At 36.1% G+C, this 22,008-nt stretch overlaps 1 protein-coding gene across 1 annotated transcript; it reads right to left on the reverse strand.

Moving 5' to 3' along the window:
• Positions 1-1,840: 1,840 nt before the first annotated feature.
• LOC121430402 (inversin-like) lies at positions 1,841-15,528 on the reverse strand. The gene is made up of 2 exons (XM_041627688.1): positions 15,256-15,528; positions 1,841-6,135 (listed from the first exon to the last, which is right to left on the reverse strand). Exon 2 carries the CDS (start codon positions 6,029-6,031, stop codon positions 3,392-3,394), a length of 2,640 nt encoding a protein of 879 aa, XP_041483622.1. The 5' UTR covers positions 6,032-6,135; positions 15,256-15,528; the 3' UTR covers positions 1,841-3,391.
• Positions 15,529-22,008: the final 6,480 nt, after the last annotated feature.

Below are 22,008 nucleotides of genomic sequence, written 5' to 3' on the forward strand. Positions count from 1 at the left end.
TTAGCTGAGCTGGGGCCCGTTGCAGAAAGAGTTGCAATCAATCGCAACTCTAAAAATCAAGCGCAACTTGATTTTCAACCAATCAACAGCGCGCATTTGGGACTTGCGATTGATTTTTTTTACTTGCGTTTAAACGCAACTCTTTCTGCAACGGGCCCCAGGAGACCTAGGTCCCGTAACACAAAGCTTCGGACGTAGAATATTTTTCTACGATTGATTGCATTGACTACAATGTACAATCAATCGTAGAAATCAAACGTACGATCAGTCGCTAACGTTTGTGTTACGGGACCCAGATTAATTAATTGTTAGGACAGCCGAGAGTTTGAGTAATTGCACGAACTTTACATAACAAGCACATACATTGTATAAACTACTCATGTGCATAGAAAGATAACTTCAAGAATAGTATAATAGACAACGTTTGAAATGATTAAAGTGAGAATTAATGAATTTCTATTTAAAACAATTTCTGAAAAATAACTAACCAGAAAATTCCAGAAAATTTTTCACAAATGTTTCATTCAAATTCATAATTACTCTACTAGACATCAAAACAACTATCGTATTCCTTTTTCTAAAATTAATTTTATTCGCAATTCCATCAGATATATCGGGGTGAAAGAATGGAATTCTCTCAATTCTGATATAAAAAACAGCACAACACTCTCACGTTTCAAGTTACTTTCAAAGTAAGTTTTGTTCAATTATTTAAAGAATTCAAATCCCACCCTGTAATAGTATTTTATTTTCTTTTTTTATCTCGTCTTATCTTCTATTCTGTTCTATCTCCCGTGTTTTTGCATTGTGTGATGATGTGTGAAAGTGTGTGTGTATTTGTTTATAACCTTTTTTATCAGTTATATTATTTGTATATTTGTAGGGCCCCGGGTATAAGCAGTCTTGCTTCTTAGGGGCCCTGACCGTTAAGAAACTTGTAACCTGTTATATTTTGAATTTGTTGTATCATGTTATTTTTGTAAATATTTTTGATGTCTTTTTAATGGTCAATAAATTGAATTGAAATTGAATTGAATTGAAAATTGAAAATATTCATGGTTGTATGACTACTGAACAAAATAATCGTTTTTCTATCAGCGAATTACTATTGATTTGAACTAAATATGAAAAGTCCAGCACTAAAAAAATACCCTCAAAAGGCCTATCGGATGTGAAATAAGAATAAAATAATTTGAATAAAAGGTGAAAATCAAACAAGCATTTTTGTTTAATATCAATACCGCTTGTGACAATAAACATGTAGACCATATTTTTTGTAATTCAAATTTTGCCATCCAATACAAATGCTACATAAACTTGAAATAGCCAAGATATACCATATAATCAAACATATTCATGTGAATTTTTCAAAATTTAATTGCCGTTCTCATTTATACTACAGCAATCGCTTTTCATTGCAAAATGAATAATATTCTTAAAATATTCAGCATTATTACTTTGTATGCAGGTATCTCCAATGAGGTATGACAATACAGAGTTTCAATAGCTTAGATGAACGCTTTGTCAGTCGTCATGGCAACGTTCAGTCTGTCATTCAAGATCACAATGAATGTGGATTAATTCTTAGTCTGGTGGTTTCTCATTTTAGTAATTTAATCGTTTAATCAAATCATGTAAGCATGACACACGGCCTTGCTACGTGTTAATTTCATTTGGTGAGTTTCTAAAAAAAGAATGAATTAATGTATGCTATAGGAGTCCATTCCCTCGATTAAAATTACCACGATCGCAAATAATTTAAATTTATTCACTTAAGCAATATTTTTGTGTTTTCTCTGTTTTATTACAAATTTTAATTCTGATTTCTGAATATTTTTCATGTTTTTTCATCTTTTCACACCTGATATTGTTTCATTGATTTTATGTTTAAAATGATGATACACAATACACGATATCTAGGCATATAATAATAATAATAATAATAATGCAGTCTGTACATAGCGCATTTCAGACCTGAAAGGACTCTCGATGCGCTTTACAGAAATAAAAATTATACAAAATTAGGAATTACTTAGAATAACACTTATACAACATCTACATTAATCAGTTACATACATGTAAGGAATAAGTATTGGGAGAGGCCTATTTGAATGCTCCAATAAAGAGAAATGTTTAAGTTGTGATTTGAAAATTCCAGGATTATTTTGTGATCGGAGAGTACCGGGGAGGGGGTTCCAAATGGTTGGGGGCCTTGGCACTGTAGGTGAAGGACCTTTCGCCATGCGCCTTAGTTCTTACATTGGTTCAAACTCGCCTGAAGGTGATTGGAATCAGTAAGGGCGAACAGACTGGCGCATTGGCGGCGCAAGGATTTTTCATATGGGACCGGGAAGGGGGCGACATAACTTGAACTGGACGTCATTTAAAAAAAGGAGTAGTATGGGTCTAAACGACCCAAAATACTCTGTTTTATGATCTTCCCCTTTTCCATCCTTTTCCTTCTTTCTCATCTCCCCCTTGTTTTACTAGTTACCTAAAAATATATTGGGGCAACTACTCCCTGCCCCCACCCTGTGGCACCGCCTTTGATTCAACATGGACCATGCGCAAGCTGTACAGTGCAAAATGGCTATTTGACTAATTATATCACGCTATGCATGACACGTTCTTTCACCAGACCTTCTTCAAAGGATTTGTATTGTATGCTTCTCTGTGATCCTGTGATCTCTCACATGAATCGAGTTTTAATTGATTTTGATTAGTGTTTCACTCACATAAATCTACAAAAGCCCCGTGGAAGCAAGACATTGATTGATTGGTTGATTAATCAAATACTCATTTAACTAATTAATCAATCAATAAATAAAGAGATAGATATAGGCCTAAATGTGTATGGGCACGTGTTGGGTGGGGAGTTCATATCTACCCTTACCTCCTTTTTAAAAATGAAGCCAACTTATGCTCACAGATTTTATTCATTTAATTGCTAGAAATGGACCCGTGTTGTAAATAAAGTGTCACCTAATTTTTCATAATCTCGCAAAATCATGCATAACAAAAAAGAATTTAACAAGTAAGAATATTGTTCAATTATATCTTGGGGTATCCAATTTAGTTATGAAAACATGGGTTTAATTAAGATAATAGTTTATTATTTCTATTATCCAATATTAAAGTAATAAAGTCCTTCACTACATTATGAATAAGTGTTCGGTAAGACTCGACCGGGAATCGAACCCACAACCTTCTGTTGATTAGGCGAACGCTTTACCACTGACCTCAATGTCTGGTAAAATATATTACACAATAATAAACCATTTGGGAAAGAGCTCTCTCATGTCTATGTCATGGCTTATTTTACGACGCTTAGAGTAGAATATTTTTTTTCATGTGTATGATAAGAATACCGGTATAAATGGTTACTGATGAATTAGCTCTTGTTTGGTGTTCCAGATTTGGAGTTTGGCTTACGTTTTGTTTTCCGAGGAACATCCTCATATGATGGACCAGCAAGCCTGCCGCCATCTGCTTCTTTGTGATACTTCGGCTCCTCTTCAGCTACAACTTTCAACCTTGCCGCTTGGATATTCGTGTATTGCGGATCCCCACACACATTTGGACGGATAATCCGACCTGACTTTGTCTCGTAGACCGGCCGGTCTTCCTTCTTGATTTTCACTTTCTTTTTCTTTTTCTTTCCAGATTTTAAAGAGGCTTCATCGGCCTCTTCTTGAAGTTTGATCATGTCTGGAGGAGGACGGATCCACACCCCCCTCCTGACGGATGATTCCGTGGTTGCTATTGACACGTTATCACCTTCACTTGTTGCTCTGCTCGAGAAGGACTGCGTTGACCTTGTGCTTTTTACCGTTGGTGGTCGTGATACATCCACTATGGATGATGTAGGACTCGTCTTCTTTTTCGTCGAGGACGAGTTACTCTGTAGAGAAACCGTTGATTTGGTGGTGTCGTGTACTTTCTTTGACTGACGAGACTCGAGTACTCTTTCCGATGATGCTATTGTATGCGTCGAGTCTTTGTGCCTCGGTGAATCCTTAAGAACTTTTGTTTCTTGGACCCTTGCAGGAACGGATTCTTTCTCAATGACCTCCTTATGAACTTCCTCTTTGACGACTTTCTCTGTTTTCTGTTGTTTTATAGTTTCAACTGCTTTCATAGTATCATGCTCTTCTTTCTTTGATGACCTTTTCCTTTCAGCAGATGCTTCCTCGGGTTCTGGTACAAGCTCTTTCCTCTGTTCTGTGATAAGCTTGCGTTCTTCTGTATGAATGACTCTCTGGTTGGTAACACTGGCTTGTTCTTGATGAACCTGGGTTACGGTAGATGTAAGTATTGCAGGCCCAATCTCTTCTCGCTGTTCATATTTCTCCGTTTTCTCAACAACTTTCTTCGGAGACGTTTTTGTCTGACTTTCTCCTTTGACAGTCGAGGTTGTGGTATTGGAATCGGTTGTCTCTTCTTTCATCTTTTTCCCTTTCTTAAACTTTTTATCTGCTTTGATAACAGTGGCTATATTTTTCTTTTGTTCTTCATTTCTACTTTCAGTAACGACATTTTCGGTTGTTGATATGACTTCTACATTGGCTTTCTTTTCTTCTGTTTTCTTATTCGATATGTCTTCTACATCACTTTTCTTCTCTTTCTTCTTTTTGAATTTTTTCTCCGCTTTGATTACGGTAGCAATGTTTTTACCTTGCTCCTTTGCATCTGTTTGGGAGTTTACATTTTCAGTAGTTGATACTTCGTAAACTTCATTTTCTTTGATCTCTGACCTATTTTGTACTTCCTCTTGTTTTATTGCTGTTGTATTTTTTGTTATATCTTCTTTTGTCTTTGATTGAGAATGTTCTTTATTTGATATTTTGGCTGATTCATTCTTTTCGATTGATTTCTTTTCTACTTTAGACGAAGATTCTATCTTTTCCGATGATTTCACGTCGACTACCTCATTCTTCTTTCGAGAAGGGGAATCTGTGGCTTCGCGACGCGATGTCTTTGCCGATGTGGCAGTTCTAGCTACCACTGTTGATGCGATGGCTTTTTGTTCTTTCTTTGCTTCTTGAGCAATCTCCTCTCCGCCAGACCCACGGCGGGAGTTACTTCGTTCTTTCCGTTCAGGGTCTATCTTCAGGAAAAGTTGATTGTCCATAGAGGTTTCTTTTTTAGGCTGGGATTCCGAGGCATCGGAATGATTCAGAGCTTCTTCCTTCTTCTCCACTGAATCTTTGATTTCATCATTGACATTCTTTCCAGGTGACTCATCGACTTTTTCATCATCAGGTTTCTCCTCGGCCTCTTCTTCAGGTGGCTTTTCTACTTTCTTTTTTGGTCCCTTCGGTTTCTTTTTCGACTTTTCCTTCCATTTACCAGAAGACCTCTGCATGATGTTTGGCTCCATTGAATTGTCGCGGTAACCCTTGAATAAATCTTCCCATTTATCTTGTGGTTTCTTTGTGTCTTCGTCATGGCACTCCTCAGGTAGATGTTGCTTGAAGAAGCTTGGTATAGAATCATGACGGGCATTGCCTTCACGTACAAGAATCTCACAAATTTCGGTATTCTGCTGCTTAGCGGCCACGAGGAGTGGGGTCTTATCCTCGAAGTTTTTCATATCAGTGTTGACCTTATTCTTGTTTTCTGGAGTGAAAAACACCCGAACAGCCTCGACATTTTCGATCATGACGGCATGCATGAGGGCGGTGTTGCCATTTTCATCCATACGGTTAGCATCGACTTTGTTCGCTGAGAGGATAAGATCGACCATGTCCTCTTTTTCATCTTCCATGCAAGCAGTCATCAAAGCTGTTCTACCGTGTCGGTCCGCCAAGTTAACATCGGCTCCATTGTCCAGGAGGATCTTGCCTATCTCCTCCCGGCTTGACCTGTCACTACCGAAACACGCTCGGATGATCGGTGTCCGTTGTAAAGAATCCTGAATGTTGACGTTGACGCCATCTTCTTCGATGAGCCGACGAACGGCATCAACGTCTTCGTTCCCGACGGCGCGCACCAGTTCACGTTCGTTCGCGTTTAGCGGTTTGCCCGCCATCGTCTATTATGACGCTGATGTATGTCGCAGTTGGTCATCTATGCCTGCAACGTTCCTTGGATGAATTCTCGCCACATGTTCCTTGATCGGCAAAATCTTGTAAACTGTATTGGAAACAAATGAAACAAACAAAGACAAAATTGAAAAATTTAGTCTTCATTCTGAATAATTTTGAGATTTGGTATAAAGCGAGATTTACAAACTGGGAAAGAATTGCAGGAGCAAAGTGAGATAAAAAGAGAGAAAAACCAGCAGGAATTTCTGTTCAATTACTTATAAGGTGTGATAGTACAGGGTGTAATCTAAAAGTACATTGTAACATTGATACGAAGATATGCAATGAATAAAATAACTAATGCATTATAATATTTTTTAAAATTTGTTGTTTTCCGCGTACATTATTATATATACAGTGCGTATAAAAAAAACGGGAAAGATTTGAAAAGTCTATAAAATTATTGTTTCAAATTATGATCTCTATATTTTGGTGCAAATAGGTGCTCTGAGGTCTTATCCTTCAAATGCCATTAAAATAATTTCGTTTCGTTCATGCTTAAGCGAACACAGAATGTTTTTGTCTGCGGTCAAAAAGGATGCTTGCGACAGAATGTTATAAAATGATGAATATGATGATCGGACTTCTTGCTAATCAGCGGACTTCCTCTTAACCTTTTCATTATCTTTGCCATAATTTTCGAATTATGCGGTCAAAATTTACTTATTTGCTTGAATATTTCTGGTCTTGTTCTTTTTAATATGTTCTCTTTTAGCTAATTTGAACATTCCTTCTTTAGGCAAGAACATTTTTTTAAACCGAAGTATGGGAGAGCGTGTTTTTTTTTTCAAATCCTTTCATTGCGTTGCTACAAAGGTTATGGTGCCTTTGAACAGTGGCATACTGATGGGTGGGGGCTCGGGGTGCTCCCCCCCCAAAAAAAAAAAAAAAAAAAAAAATCATGACCAAGAAAAAAAGTGGAAAGGAAAATAAAAGAAAACATAGAAAATGAATATGATATCATTTTCTGACTATTATGTCACAATCACAAAATTTGATATTTTAATAAAAAAGTTGAAACGTTTGCTTGCTCGCTTCACAACTTTTTATTACATTTTACCCGATCTGCCATATCTTGCTCCTTCAAAATTGACTCAATACACCATTGCCATTGAAAGACATGAATCCTTTCCTGTTTGTCCTGTCAAGCACACAATTAAACTTGGTGAAGGATTCAATAACCCTTGAAAATAGGATTCATGTCTTTTAAAGGTACCATAACATATTTTGTTTCACATGATAAAAGGATTTGAATAATTACAAATCCTCCCAATTAATAATGCAAATCTTCTAACTTGGGTTGACAAAAAGTCTTCTTTTTATTAAAAATAAAATAATTCAGGTAAATAAATAAATTTGTAAATGAAATTTGACAGCATAATTCGAAAATTATGGCAAAGATAATGAAAAGATTAAGAGGAAGTCTGCTGACTAGCCAAAAGTCTAATCATCAAATTTCTCATTTCTGCCATTTTGGCGCAAGCCTCCTTTTGAACCCCCCCCCCCCCCCCCCGACAAAAACGTCACGTGTTCGCTCAAGCATGAATAAAATTTATTTTTTTTAAATGGCATTTCAAAAATAAGATCTCAGAGCAAAATATAGATATAATAATTTGAAATAATTTTTTTTACAGACTTTTCAAAACTGTCCCGTTTTTTTGATACGCACTGTATAGTCTATGATGGAGAAGCTGTACAAAATAAAGTCACTAAAACTCCCAATCGAGATCTTTGTGATGTTAATACAGGGGGGGGGGGCGATCAGGGACCTGGGAAGCGGGGGTGCTGGGGGTGCTGAAGCACCCCCAGAAATTTTCCTGGGGGTGCTGCGTGTATTATTTTCCATAGGCAGCACCCCCACGAAATCAGGTTCCCCCTGTATATTTTTGATATGTTATAATGTACATAGTTATCACATCCAAAAATCGCAAATCATTTACATAGTCTTTCACATATTCCAATAACATCGCTCCTATCATACCTATAACGCGACTCAATCAAGCTCCGGCACCCCGATACAGACGTGGTTGCGCGCGATACGTATAACCATAGTTTACACCCTTTGGTTTACACACTAATCAATAGCAGGGAGGGACACATGGGTGTGGCTGGACTTGAAACTTCCCGGTTTTATGTCGAATTAAGTGTTTGCGCCCGAACGCCCGTGTTTTGTATAAACAATTACAGTCAGACATAGAAATCAAATTTCAGTCTTTTTCACCCTGCCCCCATGGTTCTGGGAAGCAGGGTTGCAGGGAGGGGGGCTGGGGGTGAAGTACCCCCCAAATTTGGGGGTGCTGCATGTCATTTTCCATAGGCAGCACCTCCTGGACAGCTAGTGGTAGGTATGATAAATGACAGAAATGTAATGAAAATGAACGACGTTTTGTAGACCCACCCCCTTCAGAATTTTCCGACACAGTAGTTAAAATTGTGTTTAAATTCACCCTTTTTCAGATCGGAATATCAAATATTTTCTGCTCGCAATTTGCGCTTGCATTATTTATCTTTATGATAAAAAATGTATTTAGAATGCCCAGATACTATACTAGGTCTACTCTAAACACGCGCACGCATGTTTATTCAGATACGCAGCTTTTGGGGGTACTCCAGGCTGAAAATATTTATATCAAATACACTTTATCAAAATAAATAAATGAAAATCTGATAACAAATAGTTCAGTTATTCAATTCTAAATTTCAGCAATATTTTATGAAAATGGTGATATGCATGTCATCATGAATATTTAATAGGTGGGTTGATATGGGCGGAAATCTGTCCCCAAAGGTAAATGTTAGGTCATTTTAACCCTAACAAAATTTGACAAGCCCCCCCCCCCTAAAAAAAAGGTTTTCACCCAAAATGTAAGGTCATTTAGTCAAAAATACATGTATTATTTCGATTGTGAAGTGATGCATTTTTCTCCATAATGAAAGACCAAAAATAGGAGGGGGACATTTGATATTGTGTCCCCCTGTCCCCTCTGGGATTTCCGCCCATGTGGGTTGAAGATGTCACATTCCCACTATCCTGTTTCTTGTGTTATTACATGGAATCAACATTGTTTCAATTTTTTCAAACCAGTGTGAATGATATGTCTCCCTTATAATGAAATAAGTTGCAGCAAAGAATACCTAATTGACTGAATCAGTTGTCAATTCAACTGTTTTTGGTTCTTGAAGGGAAAATATTGAATAAACCTAATTCTATATAATGAAATACAGAAGAACAAGTGGGGATATGACATCATCAGTTTGCTCATTGGATATTAATGAAGACATACTTAAAACTGTTTCAACGGAATAATGCTAATCTTTAAAATGCAATAACTTTGATTTCCTTGTCGGATTTTGATCAAATCTTTATTCTTATCAATTCATCAATTGTATATAGTTATATACCTATTCTGTTCATGATTAGAAAAGTGCTTATAAGATGTCCCTTTTATAGGTCTGAAATCTCATTTTATTTCCGCTCGCGCTTTGCGCTCGCATCAATTGTGTAGTTATATACCTATCCTCTTCATGATTAGAAAAGTGCTTAGAATGTCTCGTTTTTGGTCTGAAATATCAATTTTGTTTCCGCTCGCGCTTCGCGCTCGCATTAATTTTATAGTTACTTACCTATCCTCTCCATGATTAGAAAAGTGCTTAGAATTTTTTTGGGGTCTGAAATCTCAATTTTGTTTCCGCTCGCGCTTCACGATCCCATCTATTGTATAGTTATATTCCTATCCTCTTAATAATTAGGAAATTGCTTAGAATGTCTCTTTTTTGGTCTAAAATCTCAATTTTGTTTCCGCTCGCGCTTTACGCTCCCATCTATTGTATAGTTATATTCCTATCCTCTGAATGATTAGGAACGTGCTTAGAATGTCTCTTTTTTTGTCTGAAATCTCAATTTTGTTTCCGCTCGCGCTTCGCATCAATTGTATAGTTGTATACCTATCCTGTTCATGATTAGAAACATGCTTAAGATGTCCCTTTTATAGGCCTGAAATCTCATTTTTATTTCTGCTCGCGAAGTTCGCGCTCGCATCAGTTGTATAGTCATATACCTATCCTCTTCATAATTAGAAAAGAGCTTAGAATGTCTCGTGTTTTTTTTGTCTGAAATCTCAATTTTGTTTCCACTTGTGCTTCGCGCTCGCATCAAATGTATAGTTATATACCTATCCTGATTATGATTACAAAAATTGCTTAAAATGACCAGTATTTAGGTCGGAATGTCAAAATTTTCAGCTCGCGCTTCGCGCTCGCATTATTTGATTGTTGATATATGTATCGTCTTAATGGGTAACTGCAAACAGTCCTTATAACACCTCCCTTTCGATCCGACCAGAGCGTTTTTGAAAAAAAATGCTTGTTCGCAGCCTTTACATACGCATCTTGTTCAGGATCACAAACATTGCTCAAAATGTTCAATTTTCAGGACAAAATACATAAATTCCCCCCCCCCAAAAAAAAGCTCGCGCTTTGCGCTCGAGTTCTCTAATTATGTATCTATGTTCTTTTATAAGAAGAAATCTAAGAAGTAACTGTCATTGTCATAATTATATATACATGTATATAGTATTCAACTATTCAATCTATATGTGTGTGTGTGCGTGTGTGTGCGCCCTTAGAGGTGTGTGTGTAATTATGGAGAACTCAATTGTGTCCCCCCCCCACCGTTGAGGAGAGCTTTCAGCACCCCCACTGAAAAAATCGTTCCCAGGTCCCTGGGGGCGATTTATATTTTTTCTTCAATTTTTTCAATAACAACAGTAACAAAGACTATACCCAACCACTTTATTCGTCTGTCACTGTAAAGTGAAAAGGGAGAATGAGACGTTATGTACCATCAAGCAGTTACAGTATACAAAGGGATATTTGCATTAGGGTGGAAGACGGCCTAAATATGCCGTCATTATTTTCTAAATTGAATTATAGAGTTACAAGACCTATTTTGGTTATTCTTCTCCCTTCTTTCTTCCGTTTCTAACTCTTTTTCTCCCTCGCTTTTTCATCTTTTTTCATTTCACTGATTGAAAAATTTTATATGGAAGAAGAACAGTCGCCCCTGCCTCTGCTATTTGGCACGATCCCTTTCATCAACGCTAGATTGCTAAGAACGTGACGTCATCATAATACATGTATTGATACCAGTTTTGAGGAGATTTATTATGATATTTGATGTGAAGACCTTTTCTAATATCTTCGACTTTCACAATTTAAATATTAATTGTGTACAATACATTGACGTCAAAGTAATCAACCTCCTACCTGTTGTAATATTCTGATATTCCTTCTCTCCTTCTCTCTCCCTCTCTCCCTCTTACTCTCTCTATATCTGTTCATCTGTCCCCCTTACCCTCTCTCTTTCTCTCTCTCACTCTCTTTCTCTTTATTCCTCTTTCTTTCCCCTCTCTAATCATCATCTTCACTATCGTCGCCCCTGTCACAATTTATTTTATTCTATTTTTGATATTTGTAAATTGTCATTTGTTGATACTTAAGAGGAAATGATTTACATAAATTTTCGATTATACTATTTTTCAATCCTTACCCAGCCCCGAAGGACCAAACATCATTGGCGGCGGAAGCCAAAAATTTTAGGAGGGGACAACCCAAAATTTTTTTACAAGAAAAAAAAAAAGGTTCCCAAAAATTTTGAGGGGACGTACGAAAATAAATTGACAAGCAAAAAAAAAAAAAAAAAAAAAAAAAAAAAAAAAAAAAAAGGTCATCAACAACAAATTTAGGGGGGACCGTCCCCCCCTCCTCAAATTTAGGGGGGGACACGTCCCCCCCGCTTCCGCCGCCAATGACCAAACATTCTTTTGATGAATCCTTATATTACTTTAAAATTACTGAAAATGATAACATCAGCATGTTTCCCTTTTTTGCTGTTGTGATTATATTCTTTTTATTTTAATTTGCTCCTTAAAAAAATTGTCTTTCACGATCTTCCTTTCATTGCTTTTTAAACTTCGGTCATTTTATCAGACCAAAATTAGCACCAAAATGTAAATGGAACATACTGAACTCAGGCAATTATTTATTCAGTCAATAGCCGCGTTCAATAGATTTTTGTCATAATACTTAACAGATCGATACCTATCCTCAGTGGTGTAACTACGGGGGGGCATGGGAGGGCACGTGCCCCCCCCCATCGCCTAGGGGGAAACAGGGAAAGGGAAAAAAAGAGGGAGGAAGGAAATGAAACGTATAGTGGGAAAGAAGATATTGTTCATTATAATTTTATATTATATTGTAATTATATTATGTTATATTACATAAAAAACATCTTTTCACAACTTTATGAAACATCATTTGTTCAGGTCATATGTCTTCATTGTTCCTGGTGCTCGAATTGTCTGTTAAATGAGATATGTAATCCTGTTGTACTAAAAACTCCCGTTTTGAAGTCAATGTAAAAATAGTGATGTCTTATTGAGCGTACACACCGTCCAGAGATGCTCATGGCGCTAGCGCAGCAACAGTTCCTTTGGATACAAAATTTTATACACGTGCATTACAAACAGCTACTTAGATATAAATAGAAATCTTAAATCACTACAAGTACCATCCTGCATCACCACCACTGAAGTTACCAGCTACATCCTGGTGGGGCCTGGTGCCCTTGTGTTTGCTGCACCGTACATTGACAATTTAAGGGGCAAGCCCGGTCAGCTCAGTACTCACAGGAGCTCTAGCAAACAAGGGCACCAGCCCCCATAGGAAGCCAGTCAGACCAGCGTGTGATGTCAGAGAGTGTACTTTAAATGCATACAAAACAAAATTGTTTCTTAGAAAATGTACATAATTATACAGTGTATATAGATGTAGTTGTGAAGGTATTAAAGTTTGAACAAATAAGTCTTAAGGTGTAGGTTAAATGTGTCATGCACTTTAATTGAGCGAAGTGACTGAGTACACCAAATATACTTCCTCGCACTTCGAGTGATAATTGTTTTATGTAGTGACATATGTTTCTTTTTCATGACTTCTTAGAGTGATTGTCCCATTTTAAGGTCTCATATAAAACATTTCCTATCAGTGCTTACGTTCGCATGAGTGGATTGGTGAGATATGTCTGCTCTTCACGTATTCCTAAAATCAGTCCTTAAAATGTCCTCTTATTCTGATCTGAATATAAAACATTTTCAGCTCGCGCTTCGCGCTCTCATCATTTGGTTAGTGAAATACGTATGGTCTTTGTGCATTCATAATTCTCTCTTCTGAACTTCCTAAATTTTTAGCACGTGCTTCGCGCTCGCAGTATTTGATTAGTGAGATGCGTATGATAATCATGATTACAATGACTGCAACAAGTGCTTCATGTGTTTAGATGTAATTCTAGCAAAATCAGCAAGCACTTGGCAGTCGCATTATATGACTATGGTGAGAGATTTATATTCTTAATGGATTCCTAAAATATAGTCCTTAAAATGTCCCCGTTTGGGGTCAATCCATACAAATATTTCAACTCGCGCTTCGCACTCTTATTGTTTGTTTAGCGAGACAGGTACGTATCATGATTACAAAAGTTTGTTATAATGTCACTTTTTAGGTCTGAATATCAAACATTTTCAGCTCGCGCTTCGCGCTCGCATTATTTGATCAGTGAGATACATATTCGTAAAATGACAGTGTCCTTGAAATGTTTTTATTAGGTTAATATACCTGGCGACAGCGCGCTTCGCGCGCTCACTAAGTGAGTCAATTTTTTTGCTGGTGCCCCCCCCCCCATGCCGTGACCCATGGTACGCCACTGCCTATCCTCATAATACAGGAAATCTTAATCTTATACAAAAATAAGATCTTTGGCTTTATAATTAAAGAATAATTCATCAAACTCTGAAGATAAGTACCAGTAAGTCAAATTGGCAAATGCCCTTAATTTGGTCACAATTTTCGTACCATAGACAAGTCTACTGAGTAGACCTATTAGAAGTGAATAAATGTAGTAAAAAAATAGACTTTAAAGAAATATCAAAACATCAACTAAATCATTAATTTGAATTGTCATCGTATCATTTTGGGTAGAATATACCCTATATAATTGCTGATGATATGTATTGTTAAACTATTACCAGAACCCCCATAGTAACTTAGACTGCAATTGTGTCAACTTTGAATGAATTGAGAGATTTTTTGTACTGCTTTGTTATACACTTGCCTGCGTTCATGTGATCTTTATTTTGAATCGATTATTAGATTTCTCTCTGCATTGTATTAAAACTAAACCCCACAAAAAAAAGTTTTGAAATCTGAGTTTGGCCGGTAATTTCTTCCAACTCCCAATGTTACACTATATATATTTGATATCATTCAAAAGATCATTCAATTCTGTTTAAAATGATACATGCTTGTTATTGTGATCATGCCATCACGAAATGAGCAGGATTAACAAATGTTGGATGAGGTCCGAATTAAAAAAGCTGCAAATACGATCAGAAATAGTAATGAAGGGTCAATAAAGAACATGTTTCTTTGTGTCAAAAGAGATGAAAATCTAATGAAATCAAGCCCCTGCTTATTCATTTTTGATGTTTTGATGTGGTTAATGCAGTGATGGTTCTATGAGATAACATGGTTTGAGTCATGGTTGATTTGATTTGATTTGATTTATTGTTTTCCGTTTCACAACATAACAAGGTCGAAAATACTGCAAGACATAATAAAATATATATAACATAATCTTATATTTAAGGAACACAATTCAATAAATAAAATTACCTAATATGACATTTGTATTTTAAAGTAAAACGGTTTGAAATGCCCATGGTTGAAATGCCATGCATGTTTGCTTGTTTATGCGTTTGCTTGCGCAGAGGTGTTATTTATTCCATGTTAATATTGATGTTAAGGTGCATGAAAACAAATGAAAATGCTGAGAAACTCAATCATCACCACGGACAAAATAGAACAGTGTCTTTCAACATTGTGTCATTTTGCAACTTTTGAATTTTGACCTTGCCCTACATTTCAAGGCGCTGCAAGTTCATGTGAACCATAATCATATAAGGTATCATTTTAAAGACAATTAAATGATCCATTCATTGCTATGAATCACACATCAATATTTACTAAACCCGAGGAGGGATTATCGATCAAAGTCAGATTTCCAAACTTTTGAGGAGTTTATGTTATTCAAAAATAATATTAGAATGTTCGTACTTACGATTGGACGATAGAATTCATGATCTTAATAAATCTTAACGTCTGGATACTCTATTTCATTAAATCCTTGAATAAAATGAAAACGTCCTCAGTTAGTTAGATGAATATATTCCAACAAAAATAAAATCTAAAACCTAACTGACAAGGCACTTGTCACGTACACCACAGCGGCATTAATTAAATATCCATTGTAACGCGTGCAATGAAATGAAATTCATATAGAATTAAAGTGTTTCTCCTGTTAAACCGTAGGAGTTGGTATACTGCATCGAAATGATACACAGTTATTTGACGTTTTTTGTCAATACCATGTGCGAGCGATGCGCTGGTGTATATATCAATTGCACGCACAATATCTAGGAATTAATTTTCCCCATCCCGTATTTCATATTGAATGATGAAGAGTCCTTAGCAACGGAATACCACTCATAAGCTTGACGTCGCTATGCATCTATTGTGTTCGCCAGTTTAATGATTGTAATTCATACACAGGAAAGGGGGCGTAGACCCTTTTAATCATTCCTAAATTGCATTAACACAAACATGCCTTATTAAATTTTATTTACAAAGTGACGCATGCTCTCGAAAACTCTTCACATATGGTTGGGATCTTTCTGGACTTCTCCAAGGCCCTCGACACAATCAATCACAATATATTATTACGTAAACTCGCTCATTATGGGATGCGTGGGAAGGCCTTGGAGTGGTTCGGGAGTTACTTATCCACTAGACGTTAGTACGTAATATTGAATGACTACACATCAAAATTATGTGAAATATAAATTGCGGAGTCCCGCAGGGTAGCCTGTTAGGTGATGGTCCGAGGAACTCCCTCTGTGAAGAGATTATTAACAGCCCATCCATCAGTTTTTTAAGAAAACAACTTTAAAATATTTTTTTCAACATGCAGGTCATAATTCCCTTAATTATGAATAATCACACCATTAAATTCACTATTTCATGCATCCTTAACTTAACATTTTCTTTTTTTCAGCGTTGAAATCCTGCTCTTATATTATCTTCCTTTATCTCTTTTCCTTTTCGTTTTCATATCCCTCTTGTGTATTTTCATTCTTTATTTTCTTTGTTATTCAGGTTGTATCTCTTCTGTAACCTGTTTGCCTGTCTTCGTAGGTAACTCTACAGTAATCATTTAGAGGGGGTCCACACTCTACAAACATCTGCTTTTTTTTGTGGATCCCGCCATTTTCTCAGATCTTTATAATGATTATGATAATTTGCTGATATGTAATATTTATGGAAAAACATCATGCATTCTACCTGCCTAAATTCATATTGTTTGTATAAGTTTCGTTTGCAATTTTCATTGTAATTATATACGACCACTTTACTTTGTTTTGTCGAAAGTGAGATTAAACAAATTGGAAAAAATTGCATGACAATTGACTATATATTTTTATATTTTATACATTAAAATCGAAAGATAAGTCGTTTTTCTAGTAGAGAGTACCAGATCAACATACTGAATCATTTTTTTAATTAAAAGCAACTTTACAGATCTAATATTCATTAGAATCCATTTTGCAGTTTTGAGGCAGCACTATATAAATATGAAAAGAAATAACGAGCCTAAAATATCCTCTTTTTAGTATTTTGCAGATAACATGTATAAATGCCAAGTCCTTCTCCAAAACATGTTGATCGGCATACAAAATGAAAATAAATCCAACATACTGTAGTACATTATACAGAATTTGACGTACGAAAGTAAAGATATATCTTCAGTACTTCCAAATTTCGCCTATTTATTACAAAACCATGATATACCCATTAAACATACCCATTAAACATGCAAATGAGGGAACCATTTCTTGTGTATGTTATTAAAGATAAAATGTATCATTGCTGTTATTTTACTATTCTATCAAAAGTATTAAAAAAAGATATCAGGTATTGCTCTTAAAATATTTAAAAATGAAGAAGCCCCTTATTTCATGTATTTACATCTTCTATTAGCCTTTGGGCAAGTCCTCGTGCGCAGCATGTGTGTCGAACATAATTATATCTCCTTTATGCAACCAAATAATTCTCTATCTCACCTATACGTAATGTACCAATATATGCATTTATAGTCTATCTGTCTATCTATCTATCTTTCTTCCTGTCTTTCTACCTATCTATCTATCTATCTATTGATCGATCTATCTAATTGCCCTGACCGAGTGGTCTAAGCTGCCTGGTAATACATGGAAAGTCCGGGGTTCGATCCCCGGCCGCAGCACCTATGTCCATGAGCAAGGCATTTATTCTACAATGCTCTTTTATCCTGTTTTCAAATCAAATAAATGGAAATACTATTTTTATGGTAACTAGGTGTGCACTTGTTTAAAAAAATCTTTCTATCTATTTCTACCTTTTTCGTCTCTGTATATCTCTTCATCTATCTATTCTATTCACCCATGTATTAATATGCAAGTATTTGCATACACACATTCTCTGTATCATTCTTTCTCTATATTTATCTATTTATATCTATCTCGTTATTTTTACAAACGTAGTTCTCTCTCTATTTTATCAAAATATCACTAACATTTTAATAAACGTGTACCTATAATCAAGCTATACTGTCTCTTCCCTCAACTTATATTGTATTTATTCGATGAATTATGCCTCTTTTTCTGTTTCACATGTGCATTTCTCTTCGGCCCTCTCCTCTCTCTCTCTCTCTCTCCATCTCACCTTCTCCTTTGTAAAAAAAAAAGGCGGTCGTCGGTGAGAGGAAATTAGATATTGTATTGATACAATGAAGTAACTGGTTTATTGCGGGTCAATTTCATGGTCAAAACCCCTTCCTTCATAGCAACGGTATAATAGCGATCGATCACTCGATGATGATGTATCGGAATCTTGCTTGTCGTATAAAATATGACATTGCAACATGGTGGCCTATCATTGTATATTGTACACAGTAAAATAATGTTTAAATTGAAAAATTACAATTTTAATTCGTTTTTTACGATTCTGATATATATATTTGGGTTCATGTACATGTATTGACAACGTTGTATGAAAAAATAATTTAACAACTTTTTTACTGTGTATGTCGGATGCGATGAAATACAACTCAGAGTCCTGTTTTATAAAAACACGTTATGTTAACAAATGCACAATTAATTGAGGATGTTGAATCCGCCAAAAAATTGTTCCATTGGTTTATTGCGGGTAGACGTACATTAGTAGGAGGCGCGATTGCTCAGTCGGTAGAGCGGGGGTTCGTATTCCGGTGACCTGGGTTTGATTCCCACTTGGTGCGCTAGTGCCCTATGGTAAGGCATTAATCCTCAGTACCAGGTCCTTCGGAGAGGGCCTTAAGGCGTCGCGACGGCTTAAGGTCCTCTCCGAAGGACCGATGCGTCGGTCCTCTACTTGCTTGCTTACAAGCATTCATTTCTTAGCAATCAGGTTAAAAAATCACAACCACCACCACCATTTTTTCGACCACGAGTTGGGCAGCCATTTTGAATTTGAAAAAAAAAACACACATTTTGACCAGTATGTACTGAATAACCTTTGTGAGCATTGTGTATGGAAGTAATTTTTGTAAAAAAAAAAAGAATACAGATTTTTTTTAACACTTCAATACATATTTGTAACTTTAAAAAAAACGCTTAATAAGAAGTAAGAAGCCAAACTGCTTTGAAATCATTTAAAATAGCCTGTGTTAAAGAATGGAATAGTTTACCCAATGATATAATTAAAAGCTCGACTCTATCTCGATTTAAAATGTTATGTAAAAAACGCCTTTTTGACAGATTGCAATCAGGTACTACATGTACATGAGTCAAGAGGAGTTAGCCATGAATGATATGTCCATGCGTGCGTGTGAGTGTGTGTGTGTGGGGGTGTGATGTGTGTGTGCGTGTATGTGTGTATAGCTGAAGGGGGGGGGTTGTTTGTAGTTAGTTATAAGTTATAACATTGTTCATCATTGTACGTTAGTTATACTTATTGTAGATATGTTATTCATCGCTACAGGGGCCCTTTTAACAAGCTGTGCTTCACTGGGTTCCCAAACCTAATCAAATATTCGATGTCTTGCTTTATACCATTACTATGAATGTGTTTGATTTTGGTTTGAATAAACTATACTAAACTACTAAACTAATTATTATTATTATAATTTGTATGTCATTCTTCTTTATATCGATGGCCACCATCTTGAATTTCAAACGGCCGCCACAACTTATAGTCAATTAATGTTCACTATTCTTTCAGGTTAAAGGCACCTGAACATGTTCAACATAGTAGCTGGATGGGATGATGATGGATATGTTTTCATGATGTACATGATATTTCTGTCGCTCATGAACGATCAAATATTTACCACTCAAATACTTCGAACATCGCATCTCCGCACTAATACAACTCATTCTTGAAAGGACACAAGACTGTTGCTATATGATCGGGGTTGGTCAGGTCAGAGGTATCTTTTGCTCATAAGGGTTTCATTACAGAAATGAGCAAAGGTAAGATGATGAAACGTGGAAACGGTCTTAATTTAATAATTGATTTAACAGCGTTTAATTTCCAATATGACCAAGATGTATTTTAAAGAGATGAAGAGTAGGCAATGAAGATTAACATGTCTGTGTGTGAGAGGAAAGTGAATGGTGAGTGTACATATTGTTAAGATGAATGTGAGTCTCTGTGTGTGGCATAGGCGGATCCAGGTGGGGGCCCGAGGGGCCCCGCCCCTTCCCTATTGGCGGAGCAACAAAAATAGAAATAAGGGGCCAAGAGAAAAAAAGAAGACGAAAGGAAAAGAGAGAAGAAAACAAGAAAGGGAACATAGGAGGATGACGAGTGAATAAAATAAGATGAGGGGGAGACTTGGAAAATAATCTTTAAAAAAACTTTCATGTCACTATATCTTCGCTGGCAACTCGCGCTCGCATTGCTTTTTAGGTGAAAAATATCAAATCTTGAAGTCAATATATGAAACATAAATTATTTTCAGCTCGGAAATCGAACTTTCATTATTTTCTTTGATTTACAGATTGATTTTTTTTAAATTGCTATTTAAAAAGTTCTGTATTATGGTCTAAATATTAATATTTTCTGCTCACGCCTATATACCTATTACTTTCCTGTATTCCATAAAGTTCTCAAAATAACGCTATTCAGGTCAGATTGTCAAAACGTATTAGCTAGCGCTGCATGCTCACATTTTGATTGGTGAGTTATCTATATCTCAATATAAAATCTATAACAAACTACTCAAATCCCCATTTCATGAAAGTTTATCAATATTTCGACTCGCGATTTTGCGCTCGCATTGATTAATGAAAATATATTAAAGGTATTGTTTAACTTTGTGAGCAGCCGATTTAAAAAATTCTCAAACCAAGATTAAACATGTGTACAAGTGCATGTGTAAGAACTAATAAACCCTGAAAACAACCATTATTGAGAATAAAAAGCTAAAACTACAAGGAAAACCCCGATTTTGTAATTAGGCGTCTTATAGACACCTAAACAGTACACATAAGTGTATTGGATGAAATTAAGATGGTGTTTCCGGTCACTTTATATTTCAATTTTTGAAGCACTAAATAATCATTTTTGAACGCAATTTTTTCTGGGCTTCATTTTTGGAACATAATCACAGACACAGGTGACAAGTGTGACCTTCTTGCTCAGATTTTTTTAAAGTCAAACCAATGTTAACCAATCACTTTAACACATGCACCTTATTCATAATTACAAAAATGCTTTAAATGTCCAGTTTTCAGGCCATAATATCAACAGATTTTGCTCTCTTATATTAGGCTTATTAGAGTGAGAAATAAGATATTAACTTGATAATCAAATCGTCCCTTTTTCAGAATGGAATATCGACAAGTTTCATCTTGCGCTATATAAGTAAGAGAAATAGGAAGATATTCATCATTTTCTTATATCATGACATAATGTTCTTAGATTGTCCCGGTCCTATGTCAAATATCAAAATAATAATTATGAAACATATCAGGTCTTTTTCAACTATGATCCATATCCACCTCACAATTTTCCTATAAGGTACTTGTAATACAAAGCTTAAATTCACCCCTTTTCAGATTGGAATATCAAATATTTTAAGTTCGCGCTTTTGCGCTCGAATTAACGATTTTCATGATAAAAAAGTATTTTATTATGCCCAGAATCTAGGTCGAAATCTGAAACATGTGCGCGCATGTTTATTCAGATCCGCAGCTTTTTCTTTATTTAAATCATTATCCAGTTTCAGATCACAATATCAAAATATTTCTGCTCGCGCTTTGCGGTCGCATTATTAATGTAGGAAGATTTCCAGTTACTCATCCTTTTCATGATACAAACCATAAATAGAGGGTTGTGGCTCAGTGGATAAGTCTTCGGACTTTGAACCACAAGGTCCGGGGTTCAAATCCCACCGCAGCACTAACGTCCTTTGACAAGGTGTTTATCTACACTTGCCACTCTCAACCCAGGTGTAGTAAATGGTACCCGGTGGGAAGGAATTCCTTGAATGCTTGATGTGCCCGATCAGGATAGCCGAGTTAAAGCCAGGGTAATAGTATGCAGCGCTTAGAAACATTTGTACAAAGCGCTATATAGATGTTGCATATCATTATTTTAAATAGAGCGTCTCATCTTTAGGTGTATATCTCGATTTTTTCCGCTCGCATCAATAGTTTAGTTTTGAGTGGTGCAGATGGATTGAGCATGTCAATGGGCAGGACTGGTGTTGTGTTTGCTCTGTGAGATGAGTGGG

This window comes from Lytechinus variegatus, chromosome 16 (assembly GCF_018143015.1).
Source record: "Lytechinus variegatus isolate NC3 chromosome 16, Lvar_3.0, whole genome shotgun sequence".
In the NCBI taxonomy this organism is placed as follows: domain Eukaryota; kingdom Metazoa; phylum Echinodermata; class Echinoidea; order Temnopleuroida; family Toxopneustidae; genus Lytechinus; species Lytechinus variegatus.